General features: G+C 38.1%; 1 protein-coding gene across 2 annotated transcripts in view; it reads right to left on the bottom strand.

Annotated features, from left to right (window-relative positions):
• The window catches only part of FAP (fibroblast activation protein alpha), a 73,239-nt gene extending 61,542 nt beyond the window's left edge, over window positions 1-11,697 (bottom strand). For both annotated transcript variants that reach the window (XM_032755561.2, XM_032755562.2), the window contains exons 1-2: window positions 11,574-11,697; window positions 11,160-11,244 (exon numbers count right to left, since the gene is read on the bottom strand). In XM_032755561.2, the coding sequence (XP_032611452.1) occupies window positions 11,160-11,244; window positions 11,574-11,579 (91 nt within the window). In that variant the 5' untranslated portion in view covers window positions 11,580-11,697. The remainder of the gene's footprint in view (window positions 1-11,159; window positions 11,245-11,573) is intronic.
• Window positions 11,698-24,815: the final 13,118 nt, after the last annotated feature.

Genomic DNA, 24,815 nt, shown 5'->3' with positions numbered 1-24,815 from the left:
GGGGCAAGGACAGGAAATATTAGGATGGGAAATACACTATTTACAAGCTAATATGATCAAATTGGAACAAGACTGACAACTTTGAAAAAAAAAGTACGAGGCGGCTTAAATGAGTAATAGAAAGTGTCATAATTTATAAGTTCTTGTATGTACCAAGTACTCTACATGTATAGTCCTGTTAAATCCTCACAGCAGCCATCTGAGCTAAATACTTTTGTGGACACCATTTTACGATTAGGAAATGAAAATTAGCAAGGTGAGCTAACTTGCCTAATACATAGAAAAGCTGGGGTTTAAATTCAGTTGCATCTGGTTTCAGATACTTTGCCACTATACTATAATTAAAGTGTAAGTGTACACATAATAAAACAACAACATACAACAAACACAAAAATAGGCAAGAACCAAGCAACACACAAAGAGGTAGAATAATTACACCTCAAAACCTAGGTTAAGAGAAAGTGAGGCAATTTGAGCTTTTTCAAAGCAAATAGGTTGCTAGCTATTATAAAACTACTTACTGTGCCGGGCGCGGTGGCTCACGCTTGTAATCCCAGCACTTTGGGAGGCCGAGGCGGGCGGATCACGAGGTCAGGAGATCGAGACCACGGTGAAACCCCGTCTCTACTAACAATACAAAAAACTAGCCGGGCGTGGTGGCGGGCGCCTGTAGTCCCAGCTACTCAGAGAGGCTGAGGCAGGAGAATGGCGCGAACCTGGGAGGCGGAGGTTGCAGTGAGCCGAGATCGCGCCACTGCACTCCAGCCTGGGCGACAGAGCGAGACTCTGTCTCGAAAAAAAAAAAAAAAAAAAAACAAACTACTACTTACTGCTACTATTATTACTGCCTACTTGAAGAATGTCTCAGCTCTAACAGCAATTTTCCATGGTTTTCTCTATGAACAATACTGAGTAACATAAGTTATTCAAAGGATTTGCCGGGCTTTTAAAAAATAACCCATTTGTGTGTTATTTTATTGTTGTTACATTATTTTAATTAGGGTTCATTTATTTTTCTGGATAACTAAGGCTTTCAAAGATGATAAGATATAATCAACCTAATGTGTAAGAACATAAGTGGCAAATGACCCTCTGGTGACCCTGAAGATGAAAGCAAGCCTTGTTTATTTTTGAAGACATCAGTCTCCTTTGCCAGCTCATTTTCCTCTAATCTCTACTTGACATTTTGGCCCGGCTGTTACTGCTGCTACATGGGACTGGAGGAAGAGCAACTTTCCTAGGTCATTTATTCTCCCAAGGTTTCTACTACACATCCCTGGGCTGACCCACCCCCTGACCCCACTACCACACCTGACTTTCACTGGATTGTCTTTTGAACTCCAGACACGTATATTAAACTTCCTCTTTAAAATCCCCACTTACATATCTCACAAGCAAAATCAATATGTTTAATGCTAAGAAAAAAAATTCTGTGCTCCTCTTCTAAATTTCTCCAAGTAAATGGCACTACCTACCATTCATGTAGTTTCTCAATACAAATATTTCGGTGTGATCCTTGACCTTCCTCTTCCTTAACCAACACCCAGGCCTGCCAACCCTGTCTACTGCTTGTCTCTATTCCTACTGCACCCCCAGGGACAAGCCATTTCACAATCTTTAGGCTTTAACGGATGCCTAATTACTCCTCTGCAATTTCATTCCTGGTATTTTGTTGTGGTTTTGTTTTGCATTTTGCAATGACTGATAGCATTGAGCATCACTCATGTGCTTATTAGTCATTTGTATTTGTATATCTTCCTTAGCAAAATGTCTGTCCTTTGTCCATTTTTTAATGGAGTTAATTATCTTTTTATTATTGAGCTGCCAGAGTTCTTTGTATATTCTAGATGCATGGCCTTTATTGGATATATATTTGTAAATTTTTTTCTCATTTTCTAGGTAGTCTTTTCACTATTTAAATGGTATTCTTGGCCACCCTAAAATGTTAAATTTTGATGAAGTCCAATTTACGTATGTTTTCTTTTGTTTCTTGCATTTTTGGTCATATCTTAGAAAATTTGCTTAACTCAAAAACATAAAAATGTATCCGTATGTTTTAAGAGTTTTATAGTTTTCAGCTCTTACAGTTAAGTCTTTGATCCATTTTGAGTTAATTTTTGTGTATGGTGTGAGGAATTGGGTCCAACATCTTTTTTTGCACATAGATATCCAATTGTTTCATCATCACTTGTTGAAAAGACTTTTCCCGTTGAATTGTCTTGGCATCCTCATCAAAAATCAATTAACTAAGTAAAAGGCTTTATTTCTGGACACTCAATTCTATTCCATTGATCTATATATCTATCCTTATGCCAGTAACACACTGTCTTGATTACGGAGCTTTGTAGTAAGTTTTAAAATAAGTTTTAAAATAAGGAAGTGTGATTCCTCTAAGTTTATTATTCTTTTTCAATATTGTTTTAGCTATTTTGGGTCCCTTGCATTTTTGTATGAATTTTAGGATCAGCTCGTCACTTTCTGCAAAAAAAGAAAGCTATCCAGGATTTGGATAGAGATTACATTTAATCTGTTGATAAATTTAGGCAGTATTGCCATCTTAAAAATATTGTTTTATGATCCATAAACATGGGATGTCTTTCCACTTATTTAGATCTTTTTGGATTGCTCATTGAGAGTGTATAGAAATACTACTGATCTTTATCATGGATCTTGTATCCTGCAACACTACTGAACTGTATTGTTAGTTCTAATAGTTTTTTAGTGAATTCCTTAGGATTTCTACAAACAAGATTGTGTTATCTGTCAGTAGAAAGAGTTTTACTTCTTCCTTTCAAATCTGGATACTTTATATATTTTTTTCTTGCCTAATTGCCTTGGCTAGAACCACTGATAAAATGTTGAACAGAAGTGATGAGAGAGGATATCAAGTCCTGTTATTGATCTTAGCAGGAAAACAGTGTTGAGAGGTGACACCGTGCTGGCAGCCCTCGCAGCCGTCGCTCGCTCTGGGTGCCTCCTTGGCCTGGGCACCCATTCTGGCCGCACTTGAAGAGCCCTTCAGCCCGCCGCTGCACCATGGGAGCCCTTCTCTGGGCTGGCCAAGGCCGGAGCCGGCTCCCTCGGCTTGCTGGGAGGTGTGGAGGCAGAGGCAGGGACGGGAACCTGGGCTGCGCCCCACGCTTGCAGGCCAGCTAGAGTTCCAGGTGGGAGTGGGCTTGGTGGGCCCCACACTCGGAGTGGCCCCGGGCAGTGAGGGGCTTAGCAGCCAGGCCAGCAGCTGCGGAGGGTGCGCCGGGTCCAGCAGTGCTGGCCCACCAGCTCTGTGCTCTGTTTCTCAGCGGGCCTTAGCTGCCTCCCTGTGGGGCAGGGCTTGGGACCTGCAGCCCGCCATGCCTAAGTCTCCCTGCTTCCCCCCCGCCCCCACGCCTCCCCCGCCTCCGCTCCCCTGCCCCCCGTCCCCCTCCCTGCCCTCTGTCATCCCCCCGCCCCTCCCCGTCCGCCGTGGGCTCCTGCAGGGCCTGAGCCTCCCCAATGAGTGCTGCCCCCTGCTCCATGGCGCCCGGTCCCATCGACTGCCCAAGGGCTAAGGAGTGTGGATGCATGGCACGGGACTGGCAGGCAGCTCTACCTGCGGGTCCAGTGTGAGAGCCACTGGGTGAGGCCAGCAGGGCTCCTTAGGCTAGTGGGGACTTGGAGAACTTTTGTGTCTAGCCAAGGGATTGTGAGTGCACCAATCAGCTCTCTGTGTCTAGCTCAAGGTTTGTGAACACACCAATCAGCACCCTGTATCTAGCTCAGGGTTTGTAAATACACCAATCGACACTCTGTATCTAGTTAATCTAGTGGGGAGGTGGAGAACTTTTGTGTCTAGCTCAGGGATTGTAAACGCACCAATCAGCACCCTATCAAAACAGACCAATCAGCTCTCTGTAAAACAGAGACCAATGTAAAATGGACCAATCAGCAGGATGTGGGTGGGGCTAGATAAGAGAATAAAAGCAGGCTGCCTGAGCCAGCAGTGGCACCCGGCTGGGGTTCCCTTCCACACTGTGGAAGCTTTGTTCTTTTGCTCTTTGCAATAAATCTTGCTACTGCTCACTCTTTGGGTCCATACTGCCTTTATGAGCTGTAACACTCACCGTGAAGGTCTGCAGCTTCACTCCTGAAGCCAGCAAGACCAAGAACGCACCAATTCTGGACACAGTGTGACATTAGCTTTCATCTGTAAGTGTGATGTTAGCTATGGTTTGTTTTTTTTTTGTAGGTGTCTTTGATAAGGTTGGGGAATTCCTCCTACTCCTAATCCGTTAAGTGTTTTTATCATGAAAGGGTGCTGCATTTTGTCAAATTCTTTTTCTGTATCTATTATGACTATGAGGTTTTTTTCCTTTTTTCTATTAATAAAGTTTATTATATTAATTGATTTTCAATTAATTGGTTGATTTTCAAATGATAAACCAACCAATTTGTCATGGTGTGTAATCCTTTTTATATATTGCTGGATTTGGCATGCTGGTATTTTGTGGAAAATTTTTGCATCCATATTCATAAGAGATCGATTTATAATTTTCTCTTCTTGTGACATCTTTGGTTTTGGCATTATAGTAATGCGGGTAATACCTTATAGAATGAGTTGGGAAGTGTTTTCTTTCATTTTTTGAAAACGTTTGTGAAGAATTTGTAATAATTCTTTAAATGTTTGGTAGAATTTGTCGGTGAAGCCATCTGAGCTTAGGAAGTTTTTATGATTTGGTTTTTTTTTCTTTTTGTGGGAAGTTTTTAAATGACTAATTCAATCTTTTTCGGTGTTGTAGCACCATTCATGTTTTCTGTTTCTTCTTAAGTATTGGTAGTATCTTTCTATGTGCCTATTTCAATGTGCCTATTTCATTTGTTCTCTGATTTTGTTTTTGGTGGGGTGGCGGGGAGACAGAGTCTTGCTCCCTTGCCCAGGCTGGAGTGCAATGGCACGCTCTCGGCTCACTGCAACCTCTTGTCTCCCAGGTTCAGGCAATTCTGCCTCAGCCTCCTGAGTAGCAGAGGTTACAGGTGTCAGCCACCACTGCTAATTTTTGTGTTTTTGTAGGGAGGGAGTTTCCCCATGTTGGCTAGGCTGGTCTTGAACTCCTGGCCTCAAGTGATCCCTCATCTCAGCCTCCCAAAGTGCTGCAATTACCACCACGCCCAGCCTGTTGTCTGATGTTTTCTTTTTTAACATACAATTGTTATATCCTGTTCCTTAAAAAGTCCTAACATATCTGTTTTTCCACCAAGTATAAATCATAACCTGTATTTAAAATTTTAATTTTGATACTAATACTGTTTTTATTATTAATGGGAATAAATATTAATAAATATTGTAAGTTATTCTTACTGCATATTAGTCAATTAAAAAGGATACTGAAAATGAAAAATAAGTTCTGGGTTCTCTATGCAATGAGAAATAAATTAAAAAGAGACTGGTTAGTATTTGACTAACTGTCCTATGAGGAGGTCGTTTTATTACATGCTACTGTATTAATTATTGCAATTTTTTTATTATACTTTAAGTTCTAGGATACATTTGCAGGATGTGCAGGTTTGTTACATAGGTATTATATGTGCCATGGTGGTTTGCTGCACCCAACAACCCGTCATCTACATTAGGTATTTCTCCTAATGCTATCCCTCCCCTAGTCCCCCCACCCCTCAACAGGCCCCTGTGTGTGATATTCCCCTCTCTGTGTCCATGTGTTCTCATTGTTCAACTCCCACTTATGAGTGAGAACATGCAGTGTCCAGTTTTCTGTTTCTGTGTTAGTTTACTGAGAATGATGGTTTCCAGCTTCATCCATGTCCCTGCATGTCCCATGGCTGCATAGTATTCCATGATGTATATGTGCCACACTTTCTTTATCCAGTCTATCATTGATTGGCATTTGGGTTGGTTCCAAGTTTTTGCTATTGTGAACAGTGCTGCAATAAACATGCATATGCATATGTCTTTATAGTAGAATGATTTATAATCCTTTGGGGATATGCCCAGTAATGGGATTGCTGGGTCAAATGGTATTTCTGGTTCTAGATCCTTGAGGAATCTCCACACTGTCTTCCACAATGGTTGAACTAATTTATACTCGCACCAACAGTGTAAAAGCATTCCTATTTCTCCACATCCTCTCCAGCATCTGTTGTTTCCTAACTTTTTAATGATCACCATTCTAACTGGCATGAGATGGTATCTCATTGTGGTTTTGATTTGCATTTGTCTAATTACCAGTGATGTTGAGCTTTTTTTCATATGTTTGTTGATTGCATAAATGTCTTCTTTTGAGAAGTGTCTGTTCATGTCCTTTGCCCACTTCTTGATGGGATTTTTTTTTTTTCTTGTAAATTTGTTTAAGTTCTTTGTAGATTCTGGATATTAACCCTTTGTCAGGTGGAGAGATTGGAAAAATTTTCTCTCATTCCATAGGTTGCCTGTTCACTCTAATGCTAGTTTCTTTTGCTGTACAGAAGCTCTTTAGTTTAATTAGATCCCATTTGTCAATTATTGCTATATTTTATGGCTCAGTTTGACTGTGGTTCTTAAAAACTTTTAGTCCTGATTCCACACCTCTGGCTCAAACTTTTGAATCTGGTTTTCAAGTATATCTATGACTGGATGTTCTCGTCGAATTTGTAACTCAATTTGCTTTGGAAATCTGAGACAGGTAAACGCCTCTCCATACAAAGATTTGGTCTTCTTTTTAAATTATTTAGAATTTGGCAAAACTCAAAGGGAGTTTGCCAAGATTCATCTGTGATTTTAAAATTCACGTGCAGATTAGAGAACTATAAACTGCAAACTTGATTTCTTTATCTTGACTAAAAAGCTCTTTTATATTCATGAACTTTCTGAAACTTTTCCTTAACCTTTTAGACTTCACCATATTTTCTCCATAAGAATAGTGAAAAAATAAGCTTAAAACTCTTAAGATGTTTGAGGGAATCTGTTTCATAGACTGAATGTTAGTCCTGGGAAAATATTTTAACTTTACTACTAATATTCATATCTCCTTTGAAGATGATCTTATCTCACATATCTTATTTTACCAAAGGTGATTGTTGAAGTTACAGTAGTAATAGAATACTAATTAGTAATACTAATAATAACAACAACAATGGATTTCTGACTAAAATTCAGACTTTCCAAATGATACTTCTTCTTAAAAAATACTGATCTCTGTTCTATCCAAATTATCTGTGGCCTTCACGTATTTTCTTCAATGCATTATAAAAGGCAAGACTCAGCTAAATAATCACTACATATTAAATTTATGTGTGTATGTATGTAGAATCACAATTACATACGTATATACATATTCTCTTTGTTCGTTTGTTTAAATGATTTTGGCCTCATAGCTCTTATCAGTTTCCTTTTGGTTTCCTGAACTTCCCAAACACTTTTCTGATATTCAGGCTCCTAAATAGCTGGCACTACAGGTGCATGCCACCAAGCCCAGCTAATTTTTGTATTTTTTTTTAATAGAGAAAGGGTTCCACCATGTTGCCCAGCCTGGTCTCAAACTCCTGGGCTCAAGAAATCCTCCTGTCTTGGCCTCCTGACGTTCTGGGATTACAGCCATAAGCCAACACAGCCACCCACCCTTCCCTTTTTTACTCTCACTCAGCCTTATTCTCCATTCCTCCACCCTTCAGCTTCTTATATCTTTCTTCTTTCCTTTTGTTTTGCTTTTGCCCTAGAGCCATCAATGTTCTGTATGAGTGCTTCAGACACAAAAGTTTCTGAAACATTTGTTGTTTTTGGTTAAAAACAAAACAGTTGGGGATAGGAACAGGGATTATATTCTGGGATAAAGGCTGTCTACTCTCAGAATTAAGACATTTTTGAAATTGAAATACATCACACAGAATGGAATAGTTGCTATTGTTGAGTGTAGAAGTACATATTCTCAACAATGGAGAACACAGACACAAAATTCTGGCTATCATTTATGAAGTATTTACTACATGTTAGAAATTTTAGAAAAATAATAACTAACATTTGTTGAGTATTTGTTCATCACCATGTGGGGAACTCTATACTCAAAAGAATCTGAAACAAGGTCAAATAGTTCCTACAATTTCTTTCTATAAGCCAAGGAGGAATGGTCCAGGTATTCAGAAAATATAAATCATGAATCAAGTTTGTGTAGAATTTACCTGCAAAATTCCGCAACCTCTGTAACTTTTCACTTCTAGTTTTTTGCTTTTGTAACCTCTGTTAAATCTCTTGAAACAAGAAGGTCTGTATGTTTGTCTTTGGGGTGAACAAAAATAAGGGGAAGTCAAGGAGCTTAGTTTCCACTCTCAGCCTTGTTGCATATTCACAGAGGAAGAGGAGTGATGCTTGTGAAGAAAAACCTCAAAAGAAAAAATGAATGGAGGTAGGAGAGAGGAAAGGAGTCAGTTGAAGGGGTGTAAGCTGAAGGCAAGGACAACCTGGGAGTAAGGGGTAGAAATTCATGTGTGCTTCGCACTTTGGCAAAACCAAAAAGGGAGTATTTTACAAGTTTTGAAAAAAGTTTTTCCTTATAGTTAATATTTTGTAAGTGAGCTAAATGGATTTTCTCATTTCACTACTACATTTCATATTTGTTCCTACAATCCAGTTTAATTATTCCTAAACCCTTTTAATCCTGAGGCTGGTTCTCCTGGGATGGAAGAGCCTTTCTCTTTTTTCTTTCCTTTAGACCTGGTGTAAAATAACAAAAATCCTTCTCGGGTATCTGTGGTGTTGACCATGCATCTTTGGGTGCAGAAAGCACTGGATTCTTACTCCCCAACTTGCAGAGGGAATTCTAGAACTGCTGCACCTCCATATCCTCAGCAACTGGCATGATGATGGGCAGGGAGTTAGTAGAACTAATACACTAATATGTAAATGAATGAATGAATGTTTCCTGAGTGTGGCTTTAAGTTTCTCAGAAGAAGACAGTTCATACACTGGTGCATAAAATTCTGGGCTGAGGATACGAGGGCACCTAAGGCAGATGTGAGGTAATGGGATTTCTGATGAAGTGTGAGAAGGAGGCTAAGTAGGAGCTCACTTGGCTTTGAATTCTCTGTTCTTTTTACCCCTTCCTCCTTCCCTTTCCTGCCTTGCCATCTCAGATCCTATTCTCATAGGCACTGGGCAGATGTGAGAGTGAGGACTGGACCTGGCACTCCAGACGGGAGATGATTGATTGACGAGTGAGATGTGAGAAGAAAGGAGGAAAATTAGGAGGAGGCCACCACGCCTAACTTCAGGGCTGCCCATGGCACTGACTTCCCTGGGTCCTGCTCAGGAAAGTAGGGGAATGACTAGTGCCATTCACAAGCTGTTTAGCTGACATTCTAAGAAGTTATTCAGCAAATTTAGAACAGAAAGAGAATGATATAATGAACCAAAAAACAACAGTTCTCACCTTATTTATGATTTTTCTATTTCTGAATGAGAACTCAAATTTCACTGAGTACTTGAGTTTTATTTGATTATTTCACCCTATCAAGAAATCACTTTATTCTTAGAATTTTCCTGTTAGTTGAAAATATAATTGTATTATAAATTACATAGGACTTTTATACTGTATATGATTTACAATGTATATTTATATGTAAGCTATACATAACCAAACTTGGAAAGAGGGTAGGGATTGAGATTATATGTGATCACACAAATATCTGTGTATGTGTATCTCTCTATACATCATTTGTAGATATGTAAATATAATGTATTATTAGAAATTATAGCTTGAATTCCATAGTGAAATTCATCCTTCGCTATGGACATGGAGGCAAGTGCCCTATAAAATTAACAAACTTTTGTTCCAAGAACATTTATTTCTGAGAGTGCAGAGTATCAATTTCAAGGTTGAGTTTCTTTAAAAATCAGGAGCTAATTTTTAATGAATTAACATTCAAAGGATCTATATGAACTAATCCACTGCTTGACAACTGCTAGTATGAGGGAAATGTGGCCCCAAGACCACTGAGTTGAGAGACGGGTCTCAAAACAATTTTAACATGAAAATTTATGAAAGATATGTATACACACTACATACCTCTCAACAGCCTAAGAAGAATCTTGTGCTTGCAGAGAACAGAAACAAAGACTGAAATTAACACTGAAGATCTCAGCTGACTTCATCTTATGGGTTAACCTATTCTATTTTGTAATTCTGTGAAAATCTCAAGATTATTTTTAATTTTCCAAAACATTTTTCTATGTTCTTTTTAATAGCAACAGTCATTCAGGACTCATACATTGTTTAGCTGAAGTTATTTTATTAATCTTCCTTTACTATCAGTTAACTTTTAACCAAGATATTTCCCACATTTGTTATCATAAACTTTTAGTATTTATTAGTACAAATTTTTCCCCTTTCCTAGACACAAAGACATAAGATCTGTTATTACTGGATTTTTTTTCCATTTCAGAAGCTTGAGTTTCTCTTCATGAATATTTTCATAAAAAGCTATTTCCCTAATATCACTGGATTATCTGTCAACATAGTCCTACTTTATATTTAAACTAGCTCTGATATCAGCCCATAGTACCTTCCAATTTTTAGCAAAGTGAGATCAATGTCAATCTAAGCCTTTTTTGTAAAAGGATCCAATTTATGACTGATCAAAATGCTTGCTTAACAATGTTTGGTTTTCTAATTTGATGTGCAGTGCTACTACATTGAAAACAACAACTTTGCTTTTTCTATACAGCTATTCCTGAGATCTGTATTCTCAACTTCCTCCCTAAATTTTTGGAAAGACTATTTAGTAATAAAAAAAGTCCATAGATTCTGTTTTAACTTTTCCATTCTTACTCATTTTTACTTTCCACGAGACAAACCTAATAATGAAAAGCAATGTTAGTTAAAAATGTTGTCTCTAAAGGCCTGTCAAAGCTTGTATTTAGCATATATTTTTGGGGGTTGTGGGGGTGATGCAGCATAGTTCTTAGGTTTTTCTATTGCTGAAATAACACTGTAAATCTCTTCCTACCCATGCCTTAAATTCCTCAGTATTTCTGGTCTTGCACAACAACATATCTGTGAGCTTGTATGTCTTCTTAGAAATAACAGACTTACTTTGGAACATAAGCACTTAGGAAATGTTCAACCACTTGTGATCTTGCATTAGTACATTTTCCAAGCTATTCTAGGCAGATAGAGCAAATCAGAGAAAGTTCTTACCTCTTGAAGGGCGTAAGACAATGCACATCACCAATAAGGCAAGCACAGCAGAGGTGGCAACTCCAAATACGATTTTTACCCAAGTCTACATAAAATAAAGAGAATTAGGCATACACACAGTTCCTGCTAAATAGTAGAAATGGCAAGATTTTGTTTACACCTAAATCCTATTTCTCTCGCCCCACAAAGCTTTTGATTGTTTTCCACTGATCCGGCTATAATTGCTGGAATTCTTCCAGCTCTGCAAGGACAAATGTTTCTACAGTATATTTAGAACAATTTTCCAATCCCAACCCATTCAGGAAGTAAATACTTATGTACAAATTCTCACCTTCTAAAGAATAGAAAACTCTGATCACGTTCAATCCAGCCAACCCTAATTTCTAAAGAATACTTGAGGTTGCTTATACTAACCTTCATTTTTCCAGATGTTTTTGAAAGTTAGCTAATTCTGTCTTCAGAGCGTGGGTCACTGGATCTGTGAAAACCGTTGAAAAGGACCAAGTCTGTCTTTGTAGTTGGAAGCTGAAGCCAGGACAAGGTTTTTTTCTTTCCACGGACTTTTGAATACCATGCCAAGTTTCAAAAGATTTCTGTAAAATTAGAAACAGATTTTGGGGGCGTTCTTGGCCCTCAAATGAACTGTGAGTGACTCAAGGGAGGTTTTATAGCCTTCTCATCCTTGTAAATTCTACACCAACATCTGCTTACGTTGACATACAGAGGTTTTTATTTTTTCTTTTTTACCAGTTCAGGTTTATGTTGCATTTTCTTCTAGAATTCACTGAAGGATCGCTTTAGCAAGTCATTGGGTTTTGCATAACATTTTTATTTGCCACTAAAAGATGAATTTAAAATAATGAAACTTGCAGGTCTGTACATTAAACATATATCTACTTTTTAACAGAGGAAGAACATTGAAGCCACATAAGATTTTGTGAGAAATGTACCATATAACTGCACTTTTTTTTCCTCTGGAAGATTATGAGGTATTGCAGACAGAAATGTTTTTCTTTCAGCACAATTTCTTTGTCCATATAGCACCATATGCACTTTCAGTAAATACAGAAGTTTAAAAATTCAACTGTCTAAACCCACGGCTGCTTTACTTTAAAGAAATAAAATGCCATCTGGTGAAATTTAGTATGGGTTAGGTGTGTATGCACAGGCTAGAAAGATGGAAAGATCAGTAAGAATAATTTACCAGCAGACCTTTGGAAGAATGGAAATGGCTTTACAAGAGTGGTATTTTTGCTTTCCTCTCAGAATATCTTCTGAGAGAGGAGAACATTTAGTAATTATAAAGATTTAAAAATAAACAAAAAAGCATCTGAAAAGAGAAGTAAATCTTATGTACAATTTCATTTTGGCTAAATCTACATAATTCCAAAGAAATTGGTCATCTTGACAGATTAGTAAAATGGTTGACTGAATTAAAAAAAATACACATACAACAGTTTCTTGGAGTGTTCTGTCTGTTTTAATGCAATTCACTTGGATAGATTTTGTGGTTCCACGTAAACACAGTTGTTAAACCTACTGTGTCCTTAATTTTTCCACTAATGGTTTTCTTTTTTGGAAGTTTATGATGTTCCCAACCTGATTAAAACACTTCACGGCAACCTTTCTTGGATTGGACGTGAAAGGTGAATGGGAAATGTTACCAAAACATGTTGCTGTTTGCCTTAGTCAACTTGTCTGGCTACCATGGGACACTTTCTCCAGCAAAGAGCAGGACAGTGGCTTGTGAACTTCGTTTCAGACATTCTCCAGACATCCCTCCCTGAATTCCAGCCTTATGAAAATTCTGTTGAGGAAAATGAGTCATTAGGAGCTTACTGGCAGAGAACTGTATTCCTGGTGGCTGGGGCTGGGCCCTCTCCTTTGCTGTTGGTGGAGTCACCTCTTTACAAACTGAAGTAATCATTAAGAGTAATGTCCAAGGTGTGCTATACACTTGTAGGTATCTCCAAGTGATTGTGAAATCCTCAGATCTGAGATAAAAGCCAGCAGCCAGGTCCTGAATGAACTGTTTCTGTGTAAGTCCTCTCAGATTGATTGTCTTCTCTGGAACACACCGTGTTCTCAGAAGTTCTGTCCTAGCCTGCCAAAGCCCCAGAGTACACAGGCACTTTTTAGTGGGTGATTTCCAAGATTTTACATTGTAGAGAGAAACTATAATAAATTATTAGGGTGCAATTAAAAGACCATGCTGAGAGCATATTAGCTCTAGCAATTAAGAATGCACTGACATGTGACTGGTCTGAGCACCACTTAGGATTCTACGACTGTGTGTGGGTGTCCACAAGATACTCATTTAATAGGCTCTATGAAGAGGTTGGAGTGCTTTAAGATACATTTAAATTGCAACTATTAGTAAGGGCTGGAAATGATGAAAGTGAAACAATGTCTAAGTTTTTTTGTTTTTTCCTTAGAAGGTGGGGTGAGCCAAGCTGTAACTTCTGGAAAATTCTTACTAGTTTGAACTGTTTTAAGAAAAATGAGACTGACTGCAGAAATAAAGATGTCGAGTTTTTCCATCTGATTTCATGGTTTAGGGAGGTATTGTTTTTATAGAGACACACATGTTCATTCGTTTGAGATAATGTGAATGTATTCTAATTTTCATCCAGACAAGAACTCTCATAAAATTTGGATTTTTAAAATATTGTAACATCTTTATTAGCTTTTTTGACTTTGGAGTCAAAATGAAAATACTTTTGTTAACTTTTTAAAAACATTTAGGAAACTGACTCTTATTCCTGCTTTATACAATTAGTTAACACCCAATCAACATTTTTGTTGAGAAAACAAAAATGAATCAGACACAGTCTGTGCCCTTAAGGAACTTAAATTCTAGTACAAGCATGGCAGGTGCGTTCTTACATACTTGCTTCCTTTTGCTTCCTAAAGCTCTTGTTCAGAAACAGCCTGAAGCTGCGTTTGTGTTCTGTAGAAAGAGTGTTCTCACTGGTTGGTGATTTCTGCATGGACCTGGGAAGAGGACTGGAAAGGACACATACCACATGCATGTAATCCTTAGTTCAACCTTTGCTAGTTCTAACCTTTGTTAGGACTGAGACTTTTCTCGGAAGGCAACTCTGGGTCTATTAAAATGCTGCAAAACCAGAAAGGATGATGATTTGGCATGTAAAAATGTAAGGGCAACAATTAGGAGAGTAGTGGCTCATCAACTGAGTTCTTTCCAGAGAGGGACCTTGTAAGGCTGACTTTGGAATATGAGTGCATTCTGGTAAGCCCACTGGACAAGTGAGCTATAACATAAATTCTTAGGTTATAAGGAGGAGAGCTTACTAGAACTATTTATTAGTAGCCAATGTATATCTGCCAAAAATGATTTTAATTTATATGTTTTCCCAGAAAACACATCCAGCTGTGTATTTCTAGAGTCTGAAGGTAAGACCATGCTGAGAGCATAAGGATGTTATCTTTTTATTTTATGGTGGGGAGATGAAAGAGAGATGTGTTTATTAACCAAAAGCCATGACAAATTATTTAAGGACAAGTTACAAGTAAGGGGAATAAGGATACAAGTGCAGTAAACATAAGCCTGATTTTATACTCTTTAAAGTAAAAATTTGCTTCTATAAAGCCTAAAAGCTCCTAACATCCTACCCATTTGATTCCTCAGATTCAATAAACGTTTATTGTTTACTGTTATCTACAAAGTGATTTAATGCATTATTTCATTTGATCCATACCAAAACTCATTTTGCTGATTAGGAAACAGCCTAGAAAAACTGGGTAACTTGCCCAAGATTTTAACAGGACCCAGTGTTACTACCTTACATTGCTTCTTTGTGATACTTCCTAAAGTTTTATTCCAAAGTGATAATTTTTTTTTTAAATTATAATTGGCATTTCACTGATTTGCTATTGGGGGACACTTTAAGGTTGTGAGGGTAAAATAATTAAGGCTAAAATATTAATGATATTCCCATCCTCAAAGTACTTTGTTACACATATCTCCAAAGAACACAATTTCACTCTACAAGGACTGTGTTCAAAATATTAGTTTGTTTAGAGTTTTTTTTAATAGGGTTCTATTAATCAGATAATTATTTGTATAGTGCCTGGGTTAAAAGCTCTTCCTCCAGGTACTTGCTTAAATGAAAGGATTCAACAAAATACTCTTCATCAAAGAGATTTTTGAGTTCCAAGCTAGAAAGAGTCCTGAGGTCTTCAAAGCTCAAAATAACTATCACATAGTTATAGATCTGGAAGAAGTGGCATAATATAGCATCAGTGGGAAATGATATAGCTCAAACTATTTTTTGAATCTGATCTCTTTTCTAAAACCACAATTGTTACATAAGGAAGAATATAAAGCCACATGCCTCCCAGTTTGTGATTGGTATCTACTACCTTCATAAATGTTATAATTAGATGTCAGTGTTTCATTATCCTATCATAATTAGGGCAAGTGCTCCTTGGAGACCCAAAGGGTTAACTATCAAAATGGGATTAGAAAAGAAACAGAACAGAGACACAACCCATTTCTTTGAGTGCTGAGGACACAAAGACTCAGAAGATAAATCAGTGCTTCGTTGTCATTAAATAGGGAAATACTACATCCTTTTGGAAGTGGTTAACCAACAAGAAGACTGTTTAAATAGTATAAATAGAATGCGTAAGCACCTATAGACTAACATAACTTGTTAACACATATTGTTTTTTCACTAGCATTTTTAGGTAGAGAATATTACTACTACTAGTCAATGTTGAATACTTTTATTGATCATGACGTTTTTTCTCAGCACTTGCACATGCTGTCTCCTTTTATCCCCAGAACATTCATACTATTATTATCCTCATTTTACAGATGAGGACATGGATGCACAGAAAATCTAAATAACTTCCCTGAAGTCCCACAATTTATCAGTGGTAGGGATGGGATAAACCCAGATAATCTTACATTATAACACAGTTTGATTGACCCATGTTTAGGTCTCTCAGAGGAGGGTATATATTGGCACAGTGATTGGCATGTGTGATCCAGCTGGAACTAGGAGGAGTTGAAGATGGAAGGACAAAATACATGGGCTAAGAAACTGGACATTTTGATGAGTTCAAAGTATGAGTCCTAGTAGTAACTAGTAATAGGGTGGTAAATAAAAGAGGTTTTTACCAGATAGCAGCAGGTTGTATTCAAGATTTCAGTTCAAGTTACAACGAGGCCTAAGGTATGGTCACAGAAGTAAGTAGCTGAGATAGAAGAAAGAAGTGAAGGTCCTTAGAGATATAGTTGGCAAAGCAGTGAGAGGCTAAGATATCCTTTGGGATGTTCATCTGGGAACTTAATTCACCTCAAATTATGGCAATAATTAAGGGCAGTGGATAAATATCCTGAGTTATATCCCCAATTCTTTATAAAACAGATGAAGAGATTTCCAGTTTAAGATGCCATACTGAACATATACATTGATCTCTTTGCCTTTGGAAACTCCACTAAGCTGATTGTAAAGGAGGAAAAGGATTCTGACATGACAATGAAGAGACTGAAGAAGTATCATCAATGGATAAAGCAGAATAGAAATAGCAGCCGCCTGGACCATACCTAGAAAGGAATCATTTTGCCTGGCAGAAGCATGAAACAGTTCCATATTTGAGATGCATTTACCACTGAGGGTAAGAAAGGGAGATGGGGCTGAAAAAAGAGAACTGGTTGGAAATCCATACATGGACTCTTCATCTCTGGATGCAAAACAAACAAACAAACAAACAAAAAAAACAAAAAAACAAATCTGCAGCTAAGCATTTATCCTAGGAGCATGTATGGGAGTCAGTGCACCAAAGTCAATCCAGTCCTCCAGTTTAATGGCTTTCTGACCTTTATCCTTAAACCCACCAACTGTATACCAGGATCTCTCCAGTCTCACCTCATTCTTAATCTGCAACAAAAATAAGAATCAGTAGACAAGAATAATATTTTTTAAAAAGAAAAAGAATCAAACCCCAAAACATGAAAGAAAAAACAATTTTTTAAGCAAGCTGAATAAATTTTCAAAATGACCATAGAGATAATTCTGGGAACAGAAGCCTCTTAAAAAGTTTGAATTAGGGCCGGGTGCGGCAGCTCACGCCTGTAATCCCAGCACTTTGGGAGGCCGAGGCAGGCGGATCACGAGGTCAGGAGATCGAGACCACGGTGAAATCCCGTCTCTACTAAAAATACAAAAAATTACACCTGTAGTCCCAGCTACTCGGAGAGGCTGAGGCAAGAGAATGGCTTAAACACGGGGGGCGGAGCTTGCAGTGAGCCGAGATTTCACCACTGCACCCCAGCCTGGGCGACAGAGCGAGACTCCGTCTCAAAAAACAAACAAACAAAAAGTTTGAATTAGCATTCTCGGTGAGATTCAACAAGATATTGCCACAATTTAGAGACCAAGTTTAAAAAATGTAACCTTCAAAAAAACTTTTTGTAATAGATAAGTTCATGTGTCAACTTGCTGGGATAAGGAATGCCCAGATAGTGGGTAAAACATTATTTCTGAGTTTATCTTTGAGGGTGTTCCTCGAAGAAATTAGCATTTGAATCAGTATCGAGAAAAGAAGATCAGTCCTTATCAATGTGGGTGGAAATCACCCAATCTATTGAAGGTCTAGATAGAACAAAAGGGCAAAGGAAAGATGATTATCTCTCTCTTCTTGAGCTGGAACATCTATCTTGTCCTGCCCTAGGATCCTGGTTCTCAGACCTTCTGACTCTGAAACTTACACCAGGGCCCTTCCCCACTTTTAACCTCTATAATTGCATAAGCCAACCCATAATAAGTTTCCTCTTATCTACCTATCTAACATCTATCTATCATTTGTCTATCTATCTATCTATCTATCTATCTATCTATCTATCTATCTATCTACCTACCTACCTATCTCCCATTAGTTCTTTTCTCTGAAGAACCTTGATGAATATGCTCTAATGTATTGAAAATATGATCATCAAGATTTATTTAAATCAAAATAGGTTTTGTGAAATAAAATTGAGGAAGCCTCTCAGAACAGAAAGGCAAAGTTGGATAATATAATGGAAAGTTAAGAGACATAAAATATAAACTCAGGAAGTTTGAGGAATAAAAGGCAAAGAAAGCAGAGGGGAAGAGGTTCTTACAGAATGAATGCAAGGGAATTTCCTCAAACTGTAAAAGAAAATACATTTTTCAGGGCCCACAAAATGTCCAGCACAAAATATGAGAAAAGACTTTTACCTGCCGGGCGCGGTGGCTCACACTTGTAATCCCAGCACTTTGGGAGGCCGAGGCGGGCGGATCACGAGGTCAGGAGATCGAGACCACGGTGAAACCCCATCTCTACTAAAAAAAAAAAAAAAAAAAAAAAATTAGCCGGGCGCGGTGGCGGGTGCCTGTAGTCCCAGCTACTCGGAGAGGCTGAGGCAGGAGAATGGCGTGAACCCGGGAGGCGGAGCTTGCAGTGAGCCGAGATCACGCCACTGCACTCCAGCCTGGGCGACAGAGAGAGACTCTGTCTCAAAAAAAAAATAAAATAAAATAAAAAGAATTTTACCTAAACACGTAATTGTGAAATTCTATAATACTGGTTATAAAGATAAAATTTTATATTCTTCCTTAGGAAAAAAAAGTATCATGTGAAAGAAGCAAGAATTGGACTGACCACACACCTGTCATTGCCAATCAGATGCTGCAAAACAATGGATCTATTTTTCAAAGTTCTGAAATAAAATGCTAATCAAACTAGAATCTGCTTAGCTAAGACACTGCCAAATATGAAGACCAAATAAAAGATTTTCAGATGTGTGATAATTCAGAGTTTATACTCCAAGCATTCTTTTGTAGAAAGGAACTCAAGGGTGTATTTCAGCAAAATAAAGAAGTAAAGTACTGAGCCATCACTCAGAGAGCAAATGACGAGACCAGATGTTAACAACAAATGTTGTGTGACTTCCTATCTCCAGCCACTTCTGAAGTCAGATCTATTTTCTTGAGTAAGTAACTTTTTTCTAAGTTTGGGTTGTTTTTCATACCATTTGGAACCAAGAGTTCTGTTAGTCACAATAATGTTTGGAGGTACTAGATGGACTGTAAAAGCAGAATCTCTATGTACCTTCTCTGCTGAACAGCATGGGAATTGGTGCCACAGGGAAAGAAATGTGATCTTACCAAACCAGTTAGCTCAAGAGTAATGCTTAGGTAGCCATAGTAATTTAAACTGTTTATTGATTTAAAATTTTTAGAAGTCACTGAGACCTTTATAGTCAGAGAAATTGTCAACCTTGACAAGTATAAAAGTAAATGTACATGTAACCAAAGTCGGGAAGTGAAAAAGAGTGAAGAAAGGTAGGTAAGGTAGACAGAGGGCACGAAAGCCCATGTCCTCATCTCCCAAAGCAGATAGTGAAGAGATCTGCCCTGTGAAGACCAGAATAAGAATTGGAGGTACACTTAACAGTCCCTGCCATGTCATCAACAAATGGTGTTGAGAACACATTGTAGGAAGGGAAATACTTACGTTCATAGAAATACAGAAGCATATGATTTTTAAATATAATTTCAGAAGTTCAAAAATAAGTCTACAAACTCATGTGATAGATATTAGGTCTGTCCCTAAGTAGTCTCATACTATAGATGGAATTTGTGCTTGGCACCTTTTTCCCTTTTTAGGAACATTTGCTCCACAGTGCAATTAAAAAAAAAAAAATGAAAATGGGTAAAGAACCAAAGCAAGCAGTTCATGCAGGCAAACCCACACATTCACAAAAGGTGAAAATATAAAAATAAAAATGTTAAATGTTACCAGGAATCAAAGAAATGCAAAATAAAATATCAAAATAGGATCATTTTAATTTGGATTATCAGAGATTAAAAAGACTGGAGAACCACACTGGTAGCAAGGCTGTAGAGAAGCTGGCACTTTCATACTCAGCCTGTGGTAGAAGAAGGACTGAAAACTTTCTGGAGGGAAATTTAGGAGTAAATGTCAAAATTTCGCATATTTTTTGGTACAGCAAACCTAACTCTAGGAATGTACTTTAAGGTTAACATTGGATAAATGTACAAAGATGCAAATTCAAGAATATTTTTTGAAACTTTGTTTACAGTATCCAGAAATTAAAACTATTTAAGAATTCATCCAGACAAAATTAGCCAAATAAATTATGTAACACATAAAAATGAATGATGCAGGTCTAAATTGGTTGACATGGAAAATGTCTACAATCTGTTGCTTAGTATATATAATATGACTTTACTTTTGTGGAGGGGAAGAAGGAAATGTTTATGTAGCTGTGTACATAGTGAAAACTCTGGAAATACGTGTCTCAGAGCCATGAGTACCAAGGTGGGGCTTGGTACCATGGTCTGCCCTGGAAGCAGATAAAAAAAAGCGGTGCAATGTCTACAGTATATTTATAAATAGTAGTAATTCTCACTATAAGTTGGTCTTCTCTTTATTATCACCATGTCCAGAAATTCTAAACTATTTTCAAGATAGAACATTTTTTCCTGCTGAGGCAGATAACTCTACTCCTACCATACCCCTTCCTTGGTGTGCTATTCCATCAGAGGTAAAAAAAATATGGTATCCCAGTGAGAAAATAAAATTGGGTGAGAGGGCCAGCTAGCCAACAAAGTTATAGAACATATTTCTTTGTGTAAGTAAAAAATACCAAGGTCAAGTATAGGACCTTCCAGTCCTTGCCTGGTCTCCCCTGTGGGCTTCCTGGACTCCCTGTCCTCTAGTTTGGCCGCTGGCCCATCAGAGGAAGCCATGCCACAAATGCAGCCTTTTTCTTTCATGAGCTTGAATGATTTTTTTTTAAAGTCTTATTCCCATGGCAAGTTTGAATTTTAAAAGAGAATCACTAAAAATGCCATGCTTTAATCTAAAGTAATGAATATCTTAACGGTGGTGAATTCAGGCAGCATGGCTGGCTGATGGGAAAGTTATGTAACTATTTCAGGAAGTAGATTTTAAGGCAGTAAAGAGACTAGGAAAGGAGGAGACAGAAATTTGTGTAGCACCTCTTACATCATATCATCATATCATACTGTTACCATGAGTAAGGCCAGGCTTCAGGTTTTCCAGATATAAATCAGATGCTATCATGAAAAAATTAACTGGCCCTGACTCAAGGTCTGTGTAGTTTTAAGCCCATGCATACATAATGTTTCTTATGTGTCTGGTAGAAGGCACTGGGAAAGAAAAAGAGAATGATAGGAACATAAGATTTATGGATGAAAAAATAATAAAGACATTACCAAAAGGGGCTAAGTCCTTGCTCAAATGTTACCTTCTAAATTAGGCCCAATTCCCCATTTAAAATCAGCTCCCCTTAGCTTCCCATTTTTCTGATCTTACTTTTCCCCCCATAGATCTTACCACCATCCAACATCTTAAAACATTTATTATTTTTATTGCTTATTGCCTCTTTTACCTGCATGGAGCTCCATGAGGGCAAGTACTTTTGTTTGTTTTGCTCATGTATCCCAAGAGCTGCAGAACAATGCTTGGCATAAAATAAGTATTTAATCAATATCGTTGCCTGAATGAATGAATGAATGAATGAATGAATGAATGAATGACAGAGAGGATACGGAGCTGTCCTGCGGCCCTCCATGGCCCAAGCTAGACAACACCAAGAGGGAGCGTTTCCAGGTGTTACCAGGAAAGGGTCAAGCTCCTTTTTTTAATTAAACAATTAGATGTTAACCATTATTATCTAAAAATGGTCTTTTAATCCTTGTGCTGCTGCTTCAGGGTGCCTTTCAAGATAAATTGTAGGTTTTAAAAAAATTGTAATGTGGAGAACTAGTAATAGGAGAGTTTACTGCAGCTATTCAGTTATTTTTCCTGAGAACTGAGGAAAGATTACCAGCTATTTATGAGAAGTATCTGTTTTATGGATTAGTAAATTGAGAATTAGTTGAACTCCATGTCTACTTCCTTTTGACATTTTAATTAGTGAAATTTGAATGAATGCATAATCTAATAATACTGTGTTCCACTGTGATTCTTTTCAGCAATTTGTAATTTTTATAAAATATATAATAGTACTAGAATACTATAATTAATTATAAGAACAATCATTTGATTAAATTCTGGAAATGCTAGAAATCTCAAAAAATCCTTGTGAGGTTCATGTGCCAAAACCGTGGGACTCTTTTTTTAACAAGTGATTTACCATGCTTTTGGGGGATGACTTGGTATAACATCAATTTTAGTGGCAATGCTAAGCTGATGTAGACAAGGAGTTGTCTGGGGGCCTCTGAGCTCTGCAAAGCCTATGGGGCCATCTGGACCATCAGGCTGCTGAGGGATTGAGCTTTCCCTCCAATTGGCACAAACTCTGATGCAGCAAGTTCTCCCTTTCATGCTGCCTCCTCCTCCAGACTCATCCTCTGGAAGAAAGCGTCACAGGGGAGGGAGTTGTGAAGAAGGATGGAGGAAGCAGTAGGCAGGAGAAAGGAAAGCCGGGGAAGGTGGACTCTGTGGAACTGCACAATCTGTTCAGGCATTAATTTACTGTCCTATTATGTGACTGTCACTACCATGGGCAGGACTTTGTGTAGCAGACAAGCCCAAGTTTTAAGACAAAGACGACTTGATCTCCCCACACCCCATCTTTTAAAGTGTTAAAAGACTACTAGTCTGGACTAGACTACCAGTCTAAGGCAGTGAAGAGAGTGTTCTGGGAAAGCAGAGACCCACAGACACCAGCTCATAAATATAAAGCCTAGAAGGGTGGAATTTCCCTAAGGAAGAAGAAGGAAAATGAAGGCAATGATTGCATTAGAAGATGAAGCTACTAGTGTCAATGGCAGAACTGCTCTGCATCTCTACCCATGCAGATCAGCCCTGGAGAGTCAGGAAAAGTAAAGACAAGACAGTATTTTAGTGGTGTCAATACATGTATGGGCTACCATATTGTGCCATTGATATCTTTTTCATTTGGGGATATGTTTCTCATGCTTTCACCAATGCTGTTGCTGAACCTCAGTTTTGACTATACCCTTTACTCAGTTGTCACTTTGATCCTTGGGAAAAATATAGGAAAAGAAAGGCAATGGGAGTGAACAGACATGAAGAGCCAGAGGGTCAGAGTATGTCCTAGCCTTGCTCACATGTGGGGAAGTATAAGACACAAAAATGAATCAGAGCCTTGTTCTGCTTTTCCTCCCTTACCTCAAACACTGCTAATGATCTTGCCTTGGTAAAAAAAAAAAAGAGACTACTTTATATTCTCTTTTAAACTGAGTTCCCTGGAAACAGATTTTGAGATGAAGAGATGCAGAGTCAGTTTATTTTTTTGGAAGGAGTAAGAGACACCTGTAGGAAAGTGAAGGAAACAGGATGGGGCAGAGTGAAATGCTGAACTGCAGTACAGTGGCAAAGGAGGCCTCAGCCAGCCCTGCAGAGACTTCAGGATTTGGACTGTCCCTTCAGAGTTGTCTCAAGTGGAGTAAATGAAACAGACTTATGCCCCTCATCCGTCATTATTTGGCTTCAGGCTACCCTCCAGAGGGCATAGCCTGAGAGGAAGTAGTTCCCCACAGCCTAGGACAATACTCATCAAGAGAGGCAGCTGTGAGCTGTCAGCAGCCATATTCATAGCCCCAGGAAGGTGAGTACCTTGGCCTTGAAGAGGGAATCTTCACAAAGAATCTGTTTTGGTCCATTCCTCTGCTATAACAAAATACCGGAGACTGGGTAATTTATAAACAATAGCAATTTATTTCTCACAGTTCGAAAGGATGCAAAGTCCAAGATTAAAGCACTGGCATTTGGGTGTCTGGTGAGGGCCGTCTTGCTGTGTCTTCATATGACAAAGAGTGGAAGGGCAAAAGGAGCCTAATAGCTCACTCCCGTAAGCTTTTTTATAAGGGCACTGATTCCACTCATGAGGACAGAGCCCTCATAGTCTGATCACCTCCTACAGACCCTTCTTAATACTATCACATTGGGTCTTAGGTTCCAACATGTGAATCTTTAGGGGACACACACTTTCAAACAGGACCACAGTGTCCATTACGTAGTCTTATAATTAATTGTTTTATGATATAAAGATGGGCGCAACCAGAAAGAGAAGATTTCAAAGAGTTAAGAGAAAAATAAGGGACTTTAAAGCCAGGTAATAACCCTCAAGAAGAAAAATGGGACTTCATATTTAAACAAACTGTGTCTATGTCTTTCTTAAAAAAATGAAATGTCTAGAACTGCACTATCTGGTACAGTAGCCACTAGCCACATGTATCTATTGAGCACTTGAAATGTGGCATGTCCAAATTGAGATGTGCTATAAGAGTAAAATAGCACATCACAACAATTTTTAAAGACTTAGTAGGAAAAAAATGTGAACTATCTTATTAATAATTTTATATTGGTAGTGTGTTTATAATATTTTGACTATATTGAATTAAGTGAGTTATTAAATTTAATTTTACCTACTTCTTGTGACATTTTAAAATGTAGCTATTAAAAATTTTTAAATTAGTTACGTGTATCCCACTATAGTTTTATTGGACAGAGCTGGTCCAGGATAATCTTAAAGTCTGATAAAGTTGTTATCTCAGGCCACAGACTATAGCAGAGTAGAAATGGAAAAAACAACATAATGGACATTCTCGTTATGTAACATTCTCAGTAACACATTTCCCT

The sequence above is a fragment of the Hylobates moloch genome, unplaced genomic scaffold (genome assembly GCF_009828535.3).
Source record: "Hylobates moloch isolate HMO894 unplaced genomic scaffold, HMol_V3 SCAFFOLD_1, whole genome shotgun sequence".
Classification (NCBI taxonomy): Eukaryota; Metazoa; Chordata; class Mammalia; order Primates; family Hylobatidae; genus Hylobates; species Hylobates moloch.
The sequence above is the reverse complement of the archived record's forward strand: the minus strand, read 5'-3'. Positions and strand labels throughout refer to the sequence as shown.